Here is a 24,057-nt window from a genome sequence, read left to right on the forward strand (position 1 = left end):
AACAAGAGCGTTCAAGTGGCCAAATAGTAGCTAAGAACAATAATACACATTGCAAAGGTCATGATGAAACTCATCATTTGTGTGCTAAGGAGAAATTAATGTTAAAAATTAAAAACCTACTTTATATGTGAAAGCAGAAGGGGAATTATCTGGGAAGAATGTAGACAAGAAATGGTAATGAAGGGCCTGAGAAGATCAATGCATGTGAGACATGCACCTGAAAAGTCATAATGAAATTTATAATTTTATGCAATGAGTATATATTGATAAAAGTAAATAAAAATAAAAATGTTTGCTGAAAAAACAATGGCATTCTTTGTACAATTAAAAATAAAGGATTAGGACCTGGAGAGATGGCTCAGCAGCTAAGAGTGCTTGCAGCTCTTGCAAGGGGACATGGGTTCAACTCCCAGCACCCACATGGTGACTCATAACTGCCTGTATCTCCGCTTCCAGGGGCGCTTCTCTGGCCTCCTTGGGCATTTCACATGCATGATACACATCTATGCAGGCAAAGATATAAAACAAAAAAATAAATACTTTTTAAAATAATAAAGGGTCGAGATTTGGGGTGTTGCTCAATAGAGGGCTTGTCTAGCACGCGCAAGGCCTTGGGTTCCATCTGCAGCATGAGACCCAAAGTGAAGACTCAGGAGGAATGCTGAGCCATGGTGGCGGGCTTCTCGTGAGATGTTGAAGTTCTCTGACTGTAGGGTGGTCTGGATTCTACCGCTGATGACCGTGCTGTGTCTTCACAGGTCTTGTTTGTTCTCTCCTGCTCAGTTGTATTTATCACTGACAGAGAAGTGTTGTTCACCTTGCATGAGGATGAGTGAGGTAAATCAAAGATCCTGCCTAAGCCTCAACACCCCTTCCAACTCTACCGATCTTACTTCTACCCAAACTTGGACACATACTAACTCTCTTGACTCCCCATGTGCTAATGGGGTCATGGTGAACATGAGTTATTTAAGCAATATGGAGCTACAAATCTTTAAGACGCTGTTGATGGATAAGAAGCTCCTGCCGGACTCTCTAGGCATCACCTGGGAGCAGCTGAACAGAGCCAGCTGGGCAGAGACGGTTCATCTCTTAGTAGACTCCCTACCTGGAGCACTGGCCTGGAATGTGGCTTGTGAAATCCTCCAGAAAATGAACCAGAGAAGGATTTGTTCCCTGCTACAGAAGGAGTTAAAGGGTGAGTGGCGGTACAGCACACAGATGGGCGGGGGCTGAGGAACTAGAGAGTGGCTGCCTGCCCTGCGACTTCCCGTTCCCCTGCAAAGGAAAACAGAGTGAAGTCAGACGGTGGGTCGAACCTCCCCGCAAAACCTACTTTGTTGCCTTTGTAAATTTTTAAGACTTTCATTTTTCTTTTGTGTGTGTGCATGCATGCATGTACATGCATGTGGGGGCCCACACAGGCCTGAAGTGGGCATTCGATCATAGAGTTACAGGCAGTTGTGGGGAGCCAGTGTGGGTGCTAGGAAGTGAACCCAGGTCCTCTGCAAAAGCAGTAAGTGTTCTTAACCACCGAGCCATCTCTCTTTCCCTATATTTCATCTTTTTAAAACCTTAACCATATACTATTTATAAGAGATAGTCTGTGATTAAAAACACCGAAAACTTAGGGTGTAGTTCAGTTGGTGGAGGGCGTGCACAGCATGGACAATCTCTAGGACCACATGTGCCAGATGTGGTGGTGCACATCTGCAATCCCAGCACTAGGGAGGTGGCCACAAGAAGATGAGATGTGTAATTCATCTTTGGCTACATAGTGAGTTTCAGGTCATAAATGCATGCGACCCTATCTCAGAAGACAAGGATTCTGGGTCATTTGTAGGCCTGAGCAGAGCAGCAAGCTGAGCTATGGTTCTCAGCTGAGCTCATGCAAGGCAATGCATTAAGTTCCTGTCCTATGCACGAGTCTCTCCAGTCCAGGCTATACCACATCTCTGTGCTTTAGTTGACTTTATCGTTCAAAATGTAGTGTTAAATAATCATCCAGTGATCCTGAGCATAAGGTGACTGTGCTCTTGTGAAGAAATTCTTCATGTCAGAGAACTGTCTGTTAGATATGACTTGTAACACTGTCTGTGAGTCCAGTGTTAATGAATCAGAGAGATCTAAACATAATACAGCAAATGAAATATATCTGATAAAACATTTAAACAATGTATTAAGCAAATATATTTGGATAGTATGCTGAATAAAATACCTCTAAATATGATATATGTAAGATATATGCAAAACAATGTTGTATCTTAATCAATTGATAAAAATATAATGACCAGAATCTCATAAGAAACTAACTTACTGCCGGGCGGCGGTGGCGCACACCTTTAATCCCAGCACTCGGGAGGCAGAGGCAGGCGGATCTCTGAGTTCGAGGCCAGCCTGGTCTACAAGAGCTAGTTCCAGGACAGACTCTAGAAACTACAGAGAAACCCTGTCTCGAAAAACCAGAAAAAAAAAAAAAGAAACTAACTTACTAAGCTCAGTGTGGTGGCACACGTCTTTAATCCTAATACCTGGGAATCAGAGGCAGATGGCTTTCTGTGAGTTTGAGACCAGCCTGGTCTATGTAGCAAGTTCCAGGACAGCCAGGGCTACATCGAGACCCTGTCTCAAAAAAGCAAAAAATTAATCTTCACTCTTAATTCTCATGGGAACCATGGTACTGGCTAACACAGTGCTTATGGTGATTCTAGAGAACATAGCAACTGTGGGTAGTAGATAACCCAATGACTGTAAATACATGTGCATATTACATATGTAAACACACATAGTGTATGCACATTCATACATATGCATAGATGTGTGCATGCATTGCACATATATGGATGTATTGATGTGCTTCGGTTATCTTAGTACAGTTTTCATTGTATGTGGAAGTGACGTGAACACATGCTCATGCACATGGGATAGTCAAAGGACAAGACTGGGGGGTCAGTGCTCTCCTCTCACCGTGTGGGCACCCCTACCCACAGCTATCTCACCAGCTAGAGTGTGCATATCATACTGGGTTAGGCTGACCATCCTAACCCAACAACTCATATGAAACGCTTGAGAATATAAAACATTTGAGTCACCAACATGATGCCACAAGTGGAAAATTCCACTTCTGAACTCATGTTATCGGTCGTAGATAAGACCTATACAAAATCATTGTATCTTCAGGGCTGGGAAATGGTTGTGGGGGGGTCGGAAAATGCCCTTGCAGAGTAAGCCTGACAACCTGAGTTTTTGACCTCTAGAACCCAGACTTTTATAGAAGGTAAATGTGGTGGCATACATCTGAAATCCCACCATTCTTACAGCAGCTTGGGAGGCAGAACTGGGAGAACTGGCCAGTAGCTTCTGAGCCAGCTAGTCTGGCGCATACAGCACAGATACAGAGATACAGAGAGAGACCCTGCCTCAAAAATAACACAGAGGGGAGAACCCTGACTCTCAAAAGGCTTCCACACTTGTTCTGTAACTCGTGCCCTCCTCTCTCTCTCTCTCTCCCCCCCCCTCTCTAATTTTTTAAAACTACCTTTAGATTGTACATAAGGTGCTTAGGAAATATAAATGAGTGAAAAGGCAGTCAGCTGGACTTCCCGACAGAAATCAAGTCTCTAGCAGAGGAGAGAAGCCCCTTGGGTGAGGCTTCCAAGCAAAAAGAAAAATAGTAATAGATAGAGATAATGTCATTGAATCGGGAGCTTACAACATCCAGCAGAAACCCACTGGAGAAATTAACACAGTCAGCTGGGGTTCATAACGGTGCCTTTTCTCCATAACTGAGCTTCCGATGGCTGAATTCCAAACTTCTATTTCCCACTGCGGACACTTTTTTTTTTTTTTTTGGTTTTTTGAGACAGGGTTTCTCTGTAGCTTTTTTAAAGCCTGTCCTAGAACTAGCTCTTGTAGACCAGGCTGGCCTCGAACTCACAGAGATCCGCCTGCCTCTGCCTCCCGAGTGCTGGGATTAAAGGCGGGTGTCACCACCGCCCGGCTACGGACACTTTTATATATTGAGGAAAACAATAAACCTATATCGAATGGGACTCACCTTCTATCTCTTCTTGAGGACGTAGTGTTTTTATTCTCGAGCTGCTTTATTCTCTCCCTGTCATGGAGTTAGAGTAAAAAGTCCCTCCCACAGAAAAAGGGTTCTGAAGAAGAGCACCTGACATACATACGCTTAAGTCTCAAGTGTAGAGAAAGGACCCCACTTTCAGAGCCAACTTCTCCGTCACCTTAAATCGCATGTGACAGTTTACCAGTATAATGTCCATCAGACCCTGTTGTGGGAGTTCATTCTGACGGGCTAGTCACTTTTTCCATCCATTGCAGACCTTCTTCCTACCTTGGAACCAGTGGACTCCCATCTAAGGAAGACACCGCTGAGTCTGACAAAAGAAGAATGTGGTATGTGCTAGCTGTGCCAGTCTGGTAAAAGTGGGGTACGGGTACGGGCTGGAGCAAGAAGCTCGGACACCTCGTCAGAGTAGACTGTACGTGAAAGTGGGTAGTCTCTCTTCTACTCATCAAAATTTAGGCAAAAATAGTGTTTGTGGACTCACATGACCACAGGAAGCCCAGCCTCCATGCCACCTCGATGCAGGAGCTCTGAAACCATCAACAAAGATGCTTTTCTGCCTTCCTTATGGGTCAGCCTTTTGTAGAAGCTGGTTCTAAGCAGTCTCTCCCTTGCACAGTAGCCACTTTCACGCCCAGCTAATTTAAAGAACACCAGCTTAAGAGTATATTTTCCAATGCTTCCATCAAAACTCCTCAAATTGGGGCCAGTGAACGAAAAATGTCATATTCGCTGATTTAAAAAAAACTCCAGAAAAAGAAAAAAAAACTCCAGTTAGTTAAGAAAAACTAGTGTATAGTTATCTCTCGATATCTTAGGGGAGTTTGTCAACATGCACGGATGCTAAAGTCTCTTATATGTAATGATGCAGTACCTGCACTTAAGTTCCACACATCCCTCCCGTGCACTTAAAATTGTCAGCTGATTGTTTCTTTTCTTGCTGCTTGAGAATTTCATACACACATGTGTTGTGGTTTGATCAGATCTACCTCCCTTCCCTCCCTTCCAGTCCTCCCAAACCTCACGTCACTTTTCTCTCCTAACTTCAGTTGCTCGTTTTTTTAAACTCACTGGGTACACTTAGTGCTTCTGATCTGTCCATTGCTAGAGAGCTGTGGTGATTTAAAAGAAAGTGGCCCCCAAAGGGAGTGGCACTAATAGGAGGTGTGACCTGGTTGGAGGAAGTGTGTCACTGTGGGGGCGGTCTCTCTTCTCAAGCGTCACTCGTTATGACAGTCAGATCAACTTTCTGTTGCCTCTGAGTCAGATAGAGGACTCTCAGCTCCAGCACCACATCTGCCTGCAGGCTGCCATGCTCCCCATCCCGATGATAATGGACTGAACCTCTGAACTGTAAGCAAGTCACCTCGTTTCCATTGAAGAGTCGCCATGAGCATGGCATCTTTTCACAGCAATGAAAACCCTCCCTAAGACAAAAGCCACCTACCAGAACACAGGCAGCCTCTCGGGCGCCACGCCTGAAGAAAACTGGCTCTGCTCCACCAGCAGCCAATAGCTCTCGTCGAGGGGTGGGATTTTATGAGCCCCTCCCCCTTCCATGCTGAGATTTGGGGCTGGCTTGATCTTGTGCAGGCCCTGTGCATGCTCTCCCAGTCTCTGTGAGCCGATGTGTGCAATGGCCCTGATAGAACCATGCAAACACATTTCCACTACAGATGTCCACTACCTCTGCCTCTTACAATCTTTCTGCCCCGTCTTCTTCAGTGATCTCTGAGCCCTGGAGGAAGGGAACGTGCTTCAGATGTCCCATTTGGTACCTACTGTAATGTCAATTCTACAAATAACTAATTGAGTTTCTCTTTTATTTATGTTGTGGTGTGTGGGAACACGTAGACACACACACACACACACACACACACACACACACACACGTGAGCATGCTGCAGCATGCATGTGAAGGTTCTAAGACAATTTGCTGGCATCCCTTCTCTCCCAGGTATCACGCTCAGGTCATCACCCTTGACACCATGAGATTGTCCCCACTGAGCTGTCTTGCCAAACCTGCCAATCACCATTATATTGAATTGTTTGGGAATGATGATTCTTTAAAAGGAGGTACATATTCACCACAAACAACTTCCAAAAGTATTTTCAATCGATAGCTAATTGAATACATGTTGCAGAAACCACAGACTGTGATAGTCTGACTACCTCTATAAGAAGTTTTCCTTTGGCCCTCAGTTCCCTCTGTGTCTGTGTCCTCATACAATTTGATTGAGAGAATCTGTTACACATTAGTGTGATTTGTTTTGTTTTGTTCCCCCTACCAGGATCCTCTTTCTGATATCTCTAGAATCTGAGGGATGGAAGAATGAATTAAGATGCCTGCTGTAGCTAGACCCTAGCTTGGGTGGTTCCATCATGGAACTATTGTGAACAACACTGTCAGGAATAGCCATGTGGCTGTATGTCTGTGTTATGTGACTTGCAATCCAGTTCAAGGGCTTGAGGGTGGGAAGAAGGGTTCCCAGAGGAAATCCAAACATCCCATGGAGGTTGCCATGGACTTACACAGCTGTGTTTTTTACCAGTGTTTTAAGCAACTCTAAAGGAGTTCTCTGTGTTTCTTCATGATTCTAGATAAAATACGGAAGTACAAACAGCACGTGGTACAAAAGAGCCTCCCTGTGTGGGACACCACCGTCTGGCCTGGAAACCAAGCAGATTTTTTGTACATCAATGTGAGAAACCACGCGGCAATCTTGCCATGTCTCTTTCTACCCAGGAGTCCCCAGGGGAGACAGCCTAAGATAGTGGTCATCCATGGAATTCCTGGTATTGGAAAAACAACGCTGGCCAGACAGACGATGCTGATGTGGGCGCAAAACAAGTTCTACGCGCACAAATTCAAGTTTGCTTTCTATTTCCACTGCCGGGAACTGAACTGGGTGGGAGAGCGCAGCTTCTCGGAGCTGATCGAGGACCAAGGGCTTAGGTCTCAGGCTCTCGTGTCTAAGATTTTATCCAGACCAGATCAACTTCTGCTCCTGTTGGATGGCTTTGAGGAGCTCACGTCTTGCCTCATCACAAGACCAGCTGATCTGGTGGAAGACTGGAACCAGAAGTTGCCTGGAGCTGTTCTCCTGAGCAGCTTGTTAAGCAAAAGGATGCTTCCAGAAGCCACACTCCTGATCATGGTGAGACCGACCTCCTGGAGAGGAGTTAAAGTCTTAGTCAAGCGACCTTCCCATGTCACCCTGACTGGATTTAGGAGGACTGAAACGCTCAACTATCTCAGGTCATATTTTAGAGACAGGATGATAAGGAACCAAGTTGTGGATTTTGCCATGAAAAACACCATTCTCTTGTCCATGTGTCGGGTCCCTGTGGTGTGCTGGATAGTGTGCCATTGTCTAAGAAAACTAATGCAGAAAATGGTAAATCTCACAAAGGCTTGTCCAAATGCAACATCTGTGTGTGTGTTGTATCTGGCTACCCTGTTCCCAACCATATGTAAGAAACTTTCCGGCAGTAATTACCAAAAGCAATTGGAAGGTGTGTGCTGTCTGGCTGCCCGGGGTATATGGGACCTGAAGAGTGTGTTTGATAAGAGGGACTTTCGGCATGTCAAGGTGGATGAGGCCACCATAGACACTTTCCTTCAAGTGAACATTCTTCGAAAGCTAGAAGACCAAGGAGACCGGTACGTGTTTGCCTTGTTTATCTTCCAGGAGTTTTTTGGCGCCCTGTTTTATATTCTCTATTTCCCCCAAAGAATTATATATTATCACCCACTGAGCCAAGTGAACATCCAGGATCTGATCACAATGTCACAATCCAGAGAAAACTGTGAGACTCAGATGGGGCTTTTCTTATTTGGTCTTTTAAATGAAGCGTGTGCTGGCATCGTGATGAGGTCCTTCAAGTGCAGATTGGCCTTGGGTAACAAGTTGAAGGCCATAAGCGTGATAACCCATTTGAATGACAGTGGATGCTATGACTGCTCCCAGCTCTTCCCCTGCCTGACCGAAGTCGGGGAGAAGAGCTTTGTCTACAGTGCCCTGAAAAGCTACCAGAAAGTCTCTCTGAAACTCGGGAGCCTGAAGGACCTTCAGCTGTCTGCGTTTTGCCTTAAGTACTGCCAAGATTTGGAGAAAGTAGAACTGACTCTGTCGAGAGCCTTCCACCAGGAGCTCTGGCAGGACTCATCAGATCCTTCCCAGAGCAGCACTCAGTGAGTGTTTAGTCTTTGGTAGTAGCCTGCTGCGCTCTAGGGTTTCTACCTCCTGGGAATGTGGGAAGCAGTTGTGTTCTGATCTTGTTATTGTTCTGTTTTCATTTAGGTTTTATTGGGTGCATGTGCATGCTTTGCCTACATGTATGTCTGTGTACCACATGTGTCCGGTGCCCTAAGAGGCCAACAGCGGGCACTGGATCCCCTGGAACTGGGGTTAGGGTTGGTTGTGAACCAACATGTGGGGCCTGGGAAGTGAAACTTGGCCCTTTATAAGAGCAGCGAGTTCTCTGAGACACCCTTTCCAGCCACTTGGGTAGTTTTTAAATTATGTTTTATTTATTGAATGTAGAGATGGGTGCATGCCTACCAGGGTGCACAAGTGGAGGCCAGGGAACAACTCGCAGGAGTTAGGTCTCCCTTTCCAGCGTGAGTCGCAGGGGTAGAACTCAGGTTGAAGTGTGTGGTGGCAAGTGCCGTTCCCTACTGAACCATCTTGCTGAGTCAATGTTAATTTAGGCTAGTAAAGACCCCAAATCTTTCTGCTCTCTAGTTTATATGATTCTTCTAACTTATTTGTGGTTTGGTCTTGGTATGTTTTGGTTTTTTGAGTCTCTCTCTCTATCTCTCCCTCCCTCCCTGCCTCCCTCCCTCCCTTCTTCCCTCCCTCCATCCCTCTCTCCCTCCCTCCCCCTGGCTGTCCTAGAACTCACTTTGTAGACCAGGCTGTCCTTGAACTCACAGAGATCCACCTGCCTCTAGAAGCCTCCTGAATGCTGGCATTGAAGATTCCTTGATGCTTGATGCTTTTATCTCAAATGCCAGCCCTATATTTTTTCATGTATTTTTTTGAAATGTGTGTGTGTGTGTGTGTGTGTGTGTGTGTGTGTGCGCGCGCGCGCGCGCCCGCCCGCTTGTGTGCTGAGACAAGATTTCTCTGTGTAATAGTCCTGGCTGTCCTGAAACTCACTCTGTAGACCAGGCTGGCCTTGAACTCACTAAGATTCTCCTGTCTCTGCCTCCCAAGTGCTGGGATTAAAGGTGTGCCATCACTGCCCAGTGAAAATAGATTTTTTTCTCACATAATATATCCTGATTATGATTTCCCGTTCCTGTCCACCTCCCAGTTAATCCCCTACCCCCTCTTCCATCTTGATGCATTCCTTTTGCTCCTCTAGAACAAACAGGCTTCTAAGGGATAATAATAAAATAAAACAAAATATAATATAATAAGAGAAAACAAAAGCAAATATGTTGGAATTGAACAAAACCAGTAAAAAGAAAAGAGCCCAAGAGAAGGCACGAGAAACACATTCAGGAAGCCCATTTAAAAAATCCCACTAAACTGGAAGCCATACTGTGTACACAGAAGACCTGATGCAGACCTATGCAGGCCCTGTGTGTGTTACCTCAGCCTCTGTGAGTTCATATGAGTTTTGCTCGTGATGATTTAGAGGACCTTATTCGCCTGGTGTCCTCCATCCCCTCTGGCTCTTACATTCTTTTCACCTCCCCTTCCTAAGGGTTCCCTGATCCCTGAAGGGAAGGATTTGATAAAGATGCCCCATTTAGAACCGAGTGTTCTGAGGTCTCCCACTCTCTGCATAATGTCTGACTGTGGGTCTCTGTATTTGTTCCCATCTGCTGCAGGAGGACGCGTCTCTGATGATGGCTGAGCAAGCCATTGATCTATGAGTGTAGCAGAATGTCACTGGGAGTCATTTTATTGCTTCTTTTTTGCTTTAGACTAGTAGGATTTGGTTTTATCCTAGGTCTCTGGGCTATCTAGTCTCTGGTTCTTAGTCACCCAAGCAATGTCAGGTATGGGTTCCATTTCTGCTTTTCCCATTGTGTATTTCTGGCTTTTTTTAAATCAAAAGTCAGGTATCCAAAGGTGTGGATTTATCTCTAGAGCTTCAATTCCATTCTATTGCCCACTGTGATGGAGGAGTCTCATTGGTTAATAAAGAAACTGCCTTGGCTTTTTGATAAGGCAGGATTTAGATAGGTGGAGTAGACAGAACAGAATGCTGGGAAGAAGGGAAGTTAGTCAATCGCCATACCTCTCCTCTCTGGGACAGTTGCTATGAAGCCAGCCACCAGGTCAGACTTGCTGAATTTTTCCCGGTAAGCCACCACCTTGTGGTGCTACACAGATTACTAAATATGGGTTAAGCAAGATGTGAGAATTACCTAATAAGAGGCTAATGGGCCAGGCAGTGTTTAAAAGAATACAATTTGTTTGTTGTTATTTCGGGGCATAAGCTAGCCAGGCGGCCGGGAGCTGGGCGGGAATGCAGCCCACGGCTCCTTCTACACCACTGTGTCTGTTTTGGGGCAGATACCATGCTATTAGAATTTGAAATTGGGGTTAGTGATACTTCCTGCAGTATTTTTATTATCCAGGGTTGTTTTATCTGCCATGGGTTTTTGTGTGTATGTTTCCATACGAAGCTGAAAATTGTTCTTTAAAGTTCACTGAGGAATTATGTTGAGATTTTGATGGGGATTACATTTGGTAAAATGGCCATTTTTACTATGTTAATCCTACCAATCCATGAACGTTGGAGATCTTTTCATTTTCTGACATCATCTTCAACTTCTTTCTTGTGTCTTTTAAAGTTTTCATCATACAGGTCATTTTCACTTGCTTGGTTAGAGTTGCCCCCAAGGTATTTATAGTGTTTGAGGCTATGGTGAAAGCTGTTTCCCTGATTTCTTAGTCCATTTTTCACTTATATAGCAGAGTAGATAGCAGAGCTTATGTGAGCTAATTTTGTATTGAGCTACTTTGCTGAAAGTGTTTATCAGTTGTTGGAGTTCCCTGCTGGAATTTTTAGGGTGTACACTATTATACTATCTTCAAATAAAGATACTTTGATTTCTTCCTTCCCAGTCTGTATCCCCTTGATTTCCTTTGATTGTCTTAATTGCTCTGGATAATACTTCAAGTATTTATTATTATTATTATTGTTATTATTATTATTATTATTTATTAGGTTTGGAGAGAATGGACAACCTTATCTTGTTCTTCTTCCTGGAATTGCTTTGAGTTTCTCTCCATCTAATTTGGTTTTAGCTATAGGTTTGATGTATATTGCCTTTATTTTGTTTAGGTCTGTTCCTTGTATCCCTGTTCTCTCCAAGACGTTTATCATGAAGAGGTGTTAGATTTAATCAAAGACTTTTTCGGCATCTAATGAAATGATCATGTGATTTTTTTCTTTCAATTTGTTTATATGGTGGATTATATTTATTGATTTTTGTGTGTTGAACCATCCCTACCTCTCTAGGATGAAGCCTACTTGATCATGGTAAATGATATTTTTGATGTGTTCTTTGATTCGGTTTTCAAGTATTTTATTGAGCATTTTGACATCTGTGTTTTGAGGGAAATTGGTCTGCAGTTCTCTTTGTTCTCTGTTGGTTCTTTACTCCATTTGGGTATCAAGTTCACTGTGTCCTCATAAAGTAAATCTGGCAATGTTCCTTCTGTTTCTATTTTGTTTAATAATTTTAGGAGTATTGGCATTAACTCTCCTTTCAAATTCTGATAGAGTTCTCTGAAACCATCTAGCCCTGGGTGGTTTGGGGGGGTTGTTTGTTTGTTTGTTTGTTTTGTGGTTTGGGATAATTAGTGACTTATTCTGTTTCACTAGAGGTTATAGGTCTATTTAAATTATTTATATAATCTTTATTTAACTTTTGTAAGCTGTATGTATCAAGAAAATTATCCATTTCTTTTAGATTTTCCCATTTGGTAGAGAACAGGTCTTTAAAAGCATGTCCATATAGTTCTGTGGACTTTCTTGGTGTCTTTTGTTGTGTCCCCTCTTCATGTCTAATTTTGTTAACCTGAATATCCTTTCTCTACCTTGTAGTTAATTTGTATTAAGGTTTGTCAATCTTATCAATTTTAATCAGAGAACCAACTCTTCATTTCATTGATTCTTTTTATTAGGTGTTGTTGTTGTTGTTTCTATTTTATTGATTTCAGCCCTGAGATTGACTCTTTCAGTTCATTCCTTCTGGGTGTGGTTTCTCCCTTTTGTTCTAGAGTTTTCAAATATACCGTTATGTGCTAATATGAGATCTCTCCTTTTTTTTAAAATGGAGGCACTTTCCCTGTGAACTTGCCTCTCAGAACTGCTTTCATTGTGTCCTATACGTGTGGGTATGTTGTGTGTTCATTTTCACTCAATTCTAGGAAGTCTTTTTTAATTTCTGTCTTGATCAGTTTTTCATTCAGTAGTGATTTGTTTGGTTTTCATTAGTTTGTCAGCTTTCTGTTGTTTGTGTTGTTCTTATGCAGCCTTAATCCACAGTGGTCTGATAGGATGCAGGGGGCTCTTTCAGTTTTCTTGTATTTGTTGAGACTTACTTTGTAATTGAGTACATGGTCAATTTTGGAGAAAATACCATGAGATGCTGAGAAGGAGGTATGTGTGTGTGTGCATGTGTGCTTGGGTGAAATGGTCTGTAAATATTTGTTAGATCCATTTGGTTTATAATGTCTGTTAACTCCAGCATTTCTCTGTTTGGATTCAGTCTATATGACCTGTCTATTGATAAGTGTGGGCTACTGAAGTCTCCCACTATCAGAGTGTGAGGGTCAATATGGGATTTAAGCTGTAGTAGTGTTTCTTTTATAAAATAAAAGAGTGTGGGGGAGGGGTGCCCTTGTGTTTGGGGGAGAGATGTTAAGAGTTGCAATGTCCTCTTGGTGGATTTTTTTTCTAATGAGTTTATACTGTCCTTCTGTATCTCTTCTGGTTAAATTTGTTTTGAAGTCTGTCAGCTATTAAAATGACTACATCAGCTTTCTTCTTCTTCTTCTTCTTCTTCTTCTTCTTCTCTTCCTCGTTTTCTTCTTCGTCCTCTTCCTCTTCTTCTTCGTCGCCTTCTTCTCCTTCTCCTCCTGCTCCCCCTCCTCCTCCTCCTCCTCCTCCTCCTCCTCCTCCTCCTCCTCCTCCTCCTCCTCTTCCTTCTCCTCTTTCATCATCTTCTTTTTTGTTTTTTTCCATTCAAAAATTTCCACTTCCTCCCCTCCTCCCATTCCCCTCTCACTCCCCTACTCCCACACTCCCCCCCCCCCCCCCCCCGCCCCCCCTCCTCCCTCCCCCTCCAGTCTTAAGAGAGGTCAGGATACCCTGCCCTGTGGGAAGTTCAAGGCCCTCCCCACTCCATCCAGGCCTAGGAAGGTGTGCATCCAAACAGACTAGGCTCCCAAAAAGCCAGTACATGCAGTAGAAACAAGTCCCAGTGCCATTATCAGTGGCTTCTCAGTCATCCCCTTTTGTCAGCCACATTCAGAGAGTCTGGTTTGATCACATGCTCGTTCAGTCCCAGTCCAGCTGGATTTGGTGAGCTCCCATTAGATCAGGCACACTGTCTCAGTGGGTGGACCAACCCCTCACGGTCTGACTTCCTTGCTCATCTTCTTCCTCCTTCTGCTCTTCAACTGGACCTTGGGAGCTCAGTACAGTGCTCTGATGTGGGTCTTTGTCTCTATCTCCATCCATCGCCAGACGAAGGTACTATGGTGATATTCAAGATATTCATCGATGTGACTATCCATTGATAATCTTTTTTTGGTTTTTTGAGACAACGTTTCTCTGTGTATTTCTGGCTATCCTGGAGCTCCCTCTGTAGATCAGGCTGGCAAGTTGGTTTACAACTCATAAAAATCCTCTGCCTCCTGAGTGCTGAGATCAAAGGCATGTGCCCAGCTACCAGTTTGCTTCTTAGATCCATTTGTTTGGAATGTCTTTTTCTATCTTTTTACCCTGAGGTGATGTCTATCTTTGATGCTAAGGTGTGTTTCTTGGCTACAGCAGAAGGGTGGGTCATTTTTTTTAAACCCATTCTGTTCATCTGTGTCTTTTCATTAGGGAATTGAGACGATTGATGATTAGAGGTATCAATGAGCAATGTTTGTTGATCCCTGTTTTTATTTTGGTGTGGTGTGTGTGCGTGCACTTCCCTTCTTTTCATTTGTTGGTCTGGTATTATTTATTCCTTGTGTTTTGGGGGGTGTAGTTAACTCTTTAGGTTGGAGTTTTCCTTCTAGCACCTTCTGGAGGGCTAGGTTTGTAGATAGATATTGCTTAAATTTGGTTTTATCTTGGAATGTCTCATTTTCTCCTTTATGTGCCAAGGAACTTTCTTTTCTGGTACATTCGATTTTGTGTTCTATATGTTTCTTTTACCTTGATAGTCATCTTTTTCTTTACGTTAGGAAAGTTTCTTCTATGATATTTTAAACATATTTTCTTTGTCTTTGACTTGGGTTTCTTCTCTTTCCTCTATCCCTGTTATTCATAGATTTTTCTTTGCATAGTGTCCCAGTTTTCCTGAATGCCTTGTGACAGAATTTTTTAGACTTAGCATTTTTGACTGATGTCTTCATTTCTTCTGTCGTCTCTTCAATGCCTGTGATTCCATCTTCCATCTCTTGTGTTCTAGGTGAAGCATGCCTCTAGGGTTCCTGTATTAGTTCCCATAGTTTTTATTTTAGATTTTCCTTGGTTTGATTTTTTTATTGATTCTATTTCCATTTTCAGGCCTTGAAATGTTTTATTCATTTCCTTCCATGGTGTTTTTGTGTTTTCATAGATTTCTTTAAGGAATTTTTTTATGTCTTATTTAAGGATCAGTACCATCTTCAGACAGGCTGTTAAGATCTTTTGATTGTTCTGTAGCTATGTTAGAATATTCAGGGCTTGCTGGGCTCTAGTGAAGACATATTGTGTTGGTTGTTACGGTTGTATTTTTGTGCTGGCATCTAGGCATCTGGGGTTGAGAAGACTATAAATTCTAGGTGCTAATATCTGTTCTTGTCTTTATTGGGTGGGTGTTTCATTCCTTGGTTTCTGGTTGCTTTCTCAGGTTCTTAGGAGAATATGGTGGCTGTGTGTTGCTTAGTAGAAAATTCATCTGGGCCACTGTGGCCACTGGGAGTCCCAGGTAGAATGCATTTCTAGGTGTCTGGAGCTGATACTTAGGAATGGGGTTCAGGAAGGAAGGGGAGCATGTGAGGGAGCAGTAGGGAGGAAAGTGGTTCCACTGGAAATGGGGGCAGAGAGTGAGACAGGGTCATGGCAGGTCTGCTACAGGGCTGTGAATGAAACTAGGGGTTTGAACTTGGAGAGAGAGGTGAGGTTTTCAATTAGCCTCCAGCTTTGCTGGCCAGAGTAGTCTGCAGACTCCCTGAGAATGCCTGCCTGCCTGCGGGAGCTGGAAGCTGGCATGAAGCATTGAACGGGAGGGAGTGAGTTTGGAGAAAGATCTGTTTGAGCCACTCAGAACTGGGAGTGGGAGGCTGGAGCAGGTGTCTGCTACGGAGTGCTGGATAAGACTGAGGGACTGGTTTTGGAGGCGCTGAAGGAGAGGTGAAGGTCTGCTTCCTGGCTGGAGTGGCCTGCAGGCTCCTAGGCTGCTTATTCAACTTTAAACTTGAATTTTCCTTGAGTTTAATGTCAATATTGGGCTCTTACCCTTTTTTTGTCCCTTGCTTTCACTCAGACTGAGAGAGAATAAGATCTTCAGCTGGTGGCAAGATATCTGCTCTGTGTTTGAAACAAATAAAGGCCTGGAAGTGCTGTCGGTGACTGACAGCGTCCTGGAGGCCCATTTCATACAGATAGTCACCACCACCCTGCAGAAGCCCCAGTGTAAAGTGCAAAGGTTACAGTGAGTACTGTATTCCACATTTGTTTACTCTTCTGTCACTATGTTACGAAATACATGGACACAAAGCCAGCCTGGAGCCCATCATGCTGGGGAAGACTGAGCAACATGGAGGAAGGGCACAATGCAGGAGCAGGAAGACAGATGTCCACATTTCAACCACATGCACAGGAAAGAGCAAGAGAACAAGAGGGTCTAGGCTATGAAACCTTAAAGCCCGCCCCCAATGACTTACTTCATCCAGTGAGGCTCCACCTCCTAAAGGTTCCATAACCTTCCCAAAGGGCACCACCAACCACAGACCAAGTGTTCAAACACATGAACCTATACGACTTGAAATTTCATATTCAAATCCCTACAAGTACCAAACAGAAGTGTATCCCAGAGAATAGTGACCACTTCCTGGCTGGAAGGAAGCCCGTGGAAATATCTATTTCCATTTAACTTCCTTATTCCTTCTTCTATTTCCCACCCCTATGGGCAAGAAATACACACACTGAACTATTTTGTTACATAATTGCATCATTTTTAGTGGCTCTCAATGCTTTATATTTGTAGTGTGTTTCATTATGGCATTTTCATACATATTTTCTTTTGTTGTTGTATGCATAAGTTGTGTATGTGTGTGTATGTATGCATGTATGTGTGTATGTGAGTGTGAAGACCAGAGGTCAATGTTGGATCTTTTTTGTTTCCTCCCTCTTTTTTGCCAAACATAGAGCTCACTCGTTCATCTAGGCTGGCTTGCCAAAAGTCCCAGAGATCCTCCTGTTTCTTTCTCTAAAGCACTGGGGTTATAAATACCCTACTTCCCATTCACGTGCTGGGGATCTGAACTCAGGTCTTATGCTTGGGTCATCGTCCCAGCCCTGACGCCCCCTTGAAGGCTGAATAGCCTACAGTGTACATGTACTACATTTCTTTTTATCTGTTCATGTATTGAAGGGTGTGCCATGTTCAGCATTCGGTGGGATGATTAGTGTGTTCAGAAAGTGAATTTGAGCTGGCGGGTGAATGAAACCATATACTCGGGAGCCAGAAGTCACGTCAGTTCCTATCTTGCCAGTGACCAGGTCCATGAATGCCCAGGGCATAGATGGTACAATGGAATACTGGGTTTCTGCTAATATACTCTATTGTGTGCCAGTGTGCCCACATCCATAAAAGGATGATAATGGGGGCTGAAGCAGTGGCTCAGTGGGGAAGTGTCAGGGTTCTTGAGTACCAGCCTCAGCACCACCTCAGGGCTCAGAGCAGGACATCTCCAACAAGAGAAAAATCTGACTCCTAAGGTCTCAGGGTAAATAAATTAACTCAAGCACGTTACCTCTGCATGTTCTTTATTCTTTGGGTGAAGACGCAGAGAGAAGGGATGATGTCCACCTGGTTTTTAAATAGTTTAAAAAATTTCACAGACGAAAACAATGACATCAACAGCATTTCAGAATCACAAAATAACAGGTAGAACCTGGCAAAGCAGCTCAAGAAAAGGTGACCCCACCCAGGAAGGGCCAGCATCCAAGTGGAAACAGCTGACATTCCAAACCATTAGAGGAGATCACTAGACATCCCTGAACCCTGGACCCACCCACTCCCTTCCTCCCGAACTCCTGTTTGTCCGTAAGGGCAGGCACCCTTTCTTCCTCTCTTTTTGAAATTTCTATGTGATCTATTAGCAAAGGTAATTGTGAGAGGTTGACTTTATGTAGATTTGACTATTAGAACAAAGAGTGAATGTCATTACTCTAAGGCCCAGTGGACGGTCACTCCATTGCCTGTATAGGAGGAAGTTACTAGGCTGAGGTAGTTTGGGAACGAATCCCATTTTGAAGGGGAGAAGAGTCAAGGATTCACAAGGTTTTTACAGAATTGACAGCAATTTATCCAAAAGACAAGTGTTCCCAAAGCTCTGCCATTGGGTTCTCCATATGGACATATATATCTGTCTATTGGTCTGTCTGCTGTGTATTCTCTGTATAGGCTTGTGGGCTTGTGACAGGAAAGAGCTGTACTGATCTTGCAGAAGACCTGAGTGTAGTTCCCAGAACCCATATCAGGCAGTTCACAACTACTTATAATTCCAGCACCAAGGAATTAGATGTCCTTTCCTGGCCTCTGTGGGTACCTGCACATGTGCATGCATGTACATACACATCACACACTCACTCAACACACACACACTCAACACATGACACATGTGAATGAAGGGACACACACTCAACACACATGCACCACACACAAATGTTCAACAATGTTCAACACATAAGCACACACATTCAACACACATGTACTCAACACAAGCATGCACACAGACTCACATACTCACTCAACACACATGCGCACACTAGCACTCTCAACACATATGAATGCAAACATACATCATAATAATAAAATAACAAAAGCTAGGTGTGGTAGTACATACCTTTAATTTCAGCATTCAAGATGTATAGGCAGGTAGATCCCTATTGTCTAGAGGCCAGCCTGTTCTGCATGATGAATTACAGACCAGCCAGGGGAGTGAGATCCTACCTCAAAAAAAAAAAACAAAAATTACTACTACTACTACTACTACTACTACTACTACTACTATAAACATTTTAATAATAGTAATACATTTTCAAGGCTAATAATGATGATGAGAAGGTTAAAATAGTTATACAGTCGAGCCCACAGAACCATCCCCAAGAGAAGGAGTGTATCATTCTAGAACTTGTTATGCCTGTAACTCTAGCTCCAGAGAGGCCAATGCCCCTTCTGTCCTCTGTGATCACACCCTTATGTGCATTTACCGTCACAACACACCCACATGCACATATGCACACAAATGAAGAATTTCAAGTCTGTGATCAACTACCTATAAACACTAGAGAATACTGCTGCCCCCTAGCAGTTCAAGAGCTCATCTCCCGTCCCTACACCCTGCCTTTCTACTGCACCAGCATCAGCAGCTGCCCACATGTGGTCACCAAGGAGCTGCGCTGGCAAGCATGAGATCTTCTCAGAGGAGGAGATAGGATGAAACAGATCATGGTTACAGCCTAGCAAGCTGTTATAATGGGAAATGCATGTATCCCTGGCTCCCAAAAGTTTCCTCTTTTATTCCATCCTACTTAAATCCATACATAGACAGCCAGGGAAATGGGCAGGAGCATCACCATGACTTCATTTTCAGTCATACAAACTATACTGTGTCTGTGCATGTGTTAGAGAGAGAGTGTGTGTGTGTGCAAGAGTATGTGTGTGTAAGTGTGCACATGCATGTGCACATATGGAGGACAGAGAGCAGCCTGTTGGAATCAGTTCTATCCTTCCCCATCTCTGACCTGGGTTCAAACTCAGCTCATCAAGTTTGGCAGCAAGTGCCTTTACTGAACAATCACATCAGCCCTCGCTCACACAAACTGTAGCAGCAAAGTTTTATGGCATAGTAACTGCCTGTGTGGGGCACTCCTAAAACTCACAACTATACTAAATTGGAACCCCATTTCACGGATGAAAATAAAAGATAAGGCGTGCAGCTGCAGAGCTATGGGTATCAAGAACTGTAGTAAAGCTGCACACACTCAAGATTGGGCATGGCAGCATGCACTACACATGCTCAAGATTGGGCATGGCACACACTGCACACACTCAAGATTGGGCATGGCAGCACACACTGCACACACTCAAGATTGGGTATGGCACACACTGCACACACTCAAGATTGGGCAGCATACACTGCACATGTTCAAGATTGGGCATGGCAGCACACACTGCACATGCTCAAGATTGGGCAGCACACTGCACACACTCAAGATTGGGCAGCTCACATTGCACACGCTCAAGATTGGGCAGCATACACTGCACACGAATAAGACTGGGCATGGCAGCACACACTGAACATGCTCAAGATTGGGCATCACACACTGCACATGCTCAAGATTGGGCAGCACACTGCACACGCTCAAGGTTGGCCAGAAAACACTGCACACACTCAAGATTGGGCATGGCAGCACACACTACACACACTCAAGATTGGACAGCACACTGCACACACTCAAGATTGGGCATGGCAGCATGTAATTGTAGCACTTGGCAGGTGGAGGCAGGAGAAGGAGTTAAAAGTCATTCTTTTTTAATTTATTAAAAATTTCCACCTCCTCCCCACCTCCAATTTACCCCCCCTCCCCCCTCCCCTCCCCCTCCCTCTCCTGTACAGAGAGCAGTAAGGGTTCCCTGCCCTGTGGGAAGTTCAAGTTCCTCCCCCCTCCATCCAGGTCTAGGAAGGTGAGCATCCAAACAGGTCAGGCCCCCCCGCCAAAAGCCAGTATTCATAGTAGGATCCAAATCCAGTGTCATTCTCCTTGGCTTCTCCGCAGCTCTCATTGTCCGCCATGTTCATGGAGACCGGTTTTATCTCATGCTTTTTCAGTCCCAGTCCAGCTGGGCTTGGTAAGCTCCTAATAGATCAGCCCCACCATCTCAGTGGGTGGGGGGACCCCTCGCAGTCCAGACTTCCTTGCTCATGTTCTTCCTCCTTCTGTTCCTCATTTGGACCTTGGGCGCTCAGTCTGGTGCACCAATGTGTGGCTCTGTCTCTATCTCCATCCATCGCCAGATGAAGGTTCCCTCACTGTCCTGACTTTCTTTCTCATGTTCTCCCTCCTGCTCCTCGTCAGGACCTTGGGAACTCAGTTCGGTGCTCCAATGTGGGGCTCTGTCTCCCTCGATCCATCTCCAGAAGAAGGTGCTATGGTGATATGTAAGATAATCATCAGTATGGCTATAGGATCTGGCATTTTCCGACTCCCTCTCCTCAGCTGCCCACGGAACTAGCTGGGGGCATCTCACTGAATACCTGGGAACCCGTCTAGAGTCAAGTCTCTTAATAGTCCTAAGAGGGCTCCCTTAATTAGGATATATGCTTCCCTGCTCCCATATCCACCCTTCCTATATCCCAAGCATCCCATTCCCCCAAGCTCTCCCTATCCTCTCCTTCATGCTTTTCTCTCCCCATCTCCCTTTACCCCCAACCCACCCCACCCCCAAGTTCCCAATTTTTGCCCCGCAAACTTGTCTACTTCCAATATCCAGGAGGATAACTATATGGTTTTTCTTTGGTTTCACCTTCTATTGTCTTCTCAAGGATCACGAATTATAGGCTCGATGTCCTTTATTTATGGCTAAAAACCGATTATGAGTGAGTACATCCCATGTTCATCTTTTTGGGTCTGGGTTACCTCACTCAGAATAGTGTTTTCTATTTCCATCCATTTGCATGCAAAATTCAAGATGTCATTGTTTTTTATCGCCAAGTAGTACTCTAATATGTATATATTCCACACCTTCTTCATCCATTCTTCCACTGAAGGGCATCTAGGTTGTTTCCAGGTTCTGGATATTACAAATAATGCTGCTATGAACATAGTTGAACAAATGCTTTTGTAGTATGATTGGGCATCTCTTGGGTAAATTCCCAAGAGTGGAATTGCTGGGTCCTGGGGTAGGTTGATCCCGAATTTCCTGAGAAACTGCCACACTGCTTTCCAAAGTGATTGCACAAGTTTGCATTCCCACCAGCAATGGATGAGTGTACCCCTTACCCCACAACCTCTCCAGAAAGGCTATCATTGGTGTTTTTGATTTTAGCCAATCTGACAGGTGTAAGATGATATCTCAAAGTTGTTTTGATTTGCATTTCCCTGATAGCTAAGGAGGTTGAGCATGACCTTAAATGGGTTAATTAGCATTTTAAAGTCTAGTCTCTTGAGTTCCTTATATAATTAATTCAATTAAAAAATGGGGCTCTGAACTGAACAGAGAATTCTCAACAGAAGAAGTCCAAATGGCCAAAAGACACTTAAGGTCATGCAATCGCTATTATTGGCTCCCATGAACTGAATGCCTACCATAGCACAAGAAGGATGCTGAGGGAGTTGGGGAGCTGGGGAGCTGGCTCAGTCAGGAAAGTGTTAGCTACACAACCACAATGATCTCAGTTCTGAGTCCCAGCTCCGACATAAAAACCAGGCAGGGCCAGGCACACCTACAATCCCAGCAGTGGAAAACAGAAGGAAGACAAAAGCGTTCACTAGGCTCTCTGGGCAGCTGGTCTAGCCAATCAGTAAACTCCAGGTTTAGTAAAGGGTTCTATGTTTTAAAAATATGGCACCAGGCAGTGGTGGCACATACCTTTAATCCCAGCACTGAGGGAGGCAGAGGTACACGGATCTCTGTGAGTCCGAGACCAGTCTGGTCTACAGAGTGAGTTCCAAGGCAGCCAGGGCTCTACAGAAAAACCCTGTCTCAAAAATGTGGAGTGTGATCAAGGACACCACTCAGCATCAACCTCTGGCCTCCATACACAGGTACTCATACAGGCATACACACAAAAGGATGCTGGGTGCTTTGCTGGGATCACGTAGGTAAATTTGCACATGTACTGCAAGGGGAAAATGTTCCATGCTCATTGAACAACTTATGCAAGGTCCTCCTACTGAGGAAGTTGAAGGAAGAGATGAGAGCAGGTGCAAAGCATTTTTCATGCTTTCTCTAAGCTATTCATTCATTCTTGCTTACTGTTTTCAGTCACGGCACTGAGTGACTGCCTTTGTGCCTGTCTTAAGTGACTTTGTTCTAAAGTTTGTCTCCCAAGACCCTTCCTGTTGCATCAGATGGCATGATTTTTGAGTCTGATGACTACAGAAATGGTATAGGTAGGAACTGGGGAGAGAAGTCTGTCTGTAACGTGCCTGTCCTGAAAGCAAGACTACCTGAGTTCAAATCCCTGGCACCCATAGGATTTATTATTATTATTATTATTATTATTATTATTATTATTATTAATCCCAGAGATCCTTGGGGCTCAATGACCAGTCTGTCTGCACAAACTGGTGAACTCTAGGTTTGATGAAAGACACTGTCTCAAAAAAAATAATAATAAATAATAAGTGAGGCTGGGTGGTGGTGATACACCTCTTAAATCCCAGCACTCAGGAGGCAGAGGCAGGTGGATCTCTGTGAGTTTGAGGCCAGCCTGGTCTACAGAGTAAGTTCCAAGACAGCCAGGGCTACACAGAAAAACTCTGTCTCGAAAAAAATCAAAAACAAAAACAAAGAAACAAATCAGTTAGAAGGGCTGGAGCGGTGGGTCAGCAGTTCAGAGTACTTGCTTCTTGCAGAGGACTGAAGTTCAGTTCCCAGCACCCACACTGGGTGACTCACAGTGCCAGGAGCTCTAGCTGCATGGGGAATCCGATGCTCGCTGGTGGCCTCCTGGGATCCCGGCAAACACTTGGTGAACGTACCCATAACCACACGCATACTTCCATGAGTGAAAATAAAATCTTTATAAAAGTAAGGTAGAGAGTAACTGAGGGAGGCATCCAGTGCTGACCCCTCTCTTTCCTCTCTCTCTCTCTCTCTCTCTCTCTGTCTCTCTGTCTCTGTCTCTCTCTCTCTCTCTCTCTCTCTCTCTCTCTCTCTCTCTCTCTCTCACACACACACACACACACACACACACACACACACACACGAAGATCACTGAAGTCCCTTGATAACGGGGTACTGCTTCGTCATCCAGTTTGAGGCATGTGAGTCACTTCCTCTGTGTTCTGAGTGAAAAACAGCATCTGAGACAGCCAGGAGCAGAGCGCACAAAACTGGGGGAGGAGGCCATGAAATCCCTGTGCATAGCACCGAAATCACCCCGGTGTCTTCTGCAGTGTGTAAGGTAAAGGCAGAGGCTGGAATTGGTGATAGCACATGGATGGGTGGTCTCTGCAGAATGAATGGTCAGGTGCTCTATGCCAGCCTGGCTTCCTTATGTCCAGCTACTGTTAGCTTTATTTAACTTTAACAGTATAATCTGATGATATTTACCTTGTATAATGCCCAGAAATGGAATCACTGGCTCACATTAGCTAAGTTGTTCATTTTTGGCATATTTATTAGATTTTTTCTTTTGTAAAAAATGTTTAGATTTGTTTATGTGTTTGGATGTTTTATCTACTTATGTGTATTGCGCCACATGCAGGCAGTACCCTTAGAAGCCAGAAGAGGGCATCAGCTCTCTTGGCACTACAGTTACAGATGGTAGTGAGCCATG

General features: G+C 44.2%; 1 protein-coding gene across 1 annotated transcript in view; it reads left to right on the forward strand.

Annotated features, from left to right (window-relative positions):
• Window positions 1-353: 353 nt before the first annotated feature.
• Window positions 354-24,057, forward strand: part of Nlrp8 (NLR family pyrin domain containing 8) — a 33,528-nt gene continuing 9,824 nt past the window's right edge. The window contains exons 1-7 of the mRNA XM_042055585.1: window positions 354-423; window positions 803-1,198; window positions 4,342-4,416; window positions 6,689-8,282; window positions 15,807-15,974; window positions 19,704-19,919; window positions 23,533-23,682. Of these exons, the coding sequence (XP_041911519.1) occupies window positions 354-423; window positions 803-1,198; window positions 4,342-4,416; window positions 6,689-8,282; window positions 15,807-15,974; window positions 19,704-19,919; window positions 23,533-23,682 (2,669 nt within the window). The remainder of the gene's footprint in view (window positions 424-802; window positions 1,199-4,341; window positions 4,417-6,688; window positions 8,283-15,806; window positions 15,975-19,703; window positions 19,920-23,532; window positions 23,683-24,057) is intronic.

This window comes from Arvicola amphibius, chromosome 8 (genome assembly GCF_903992535.2).
Source record: "Arvicola amphibius chromosome 8, mArvAmp1.2, whole genome shotgun sequence".
NCBI classification, from domain to species: Eukaryota; Metazoa; Chordata; class Mammalia; order Rodentia; family Cricetidae; genus Arvicola; species Arvicola amphibius.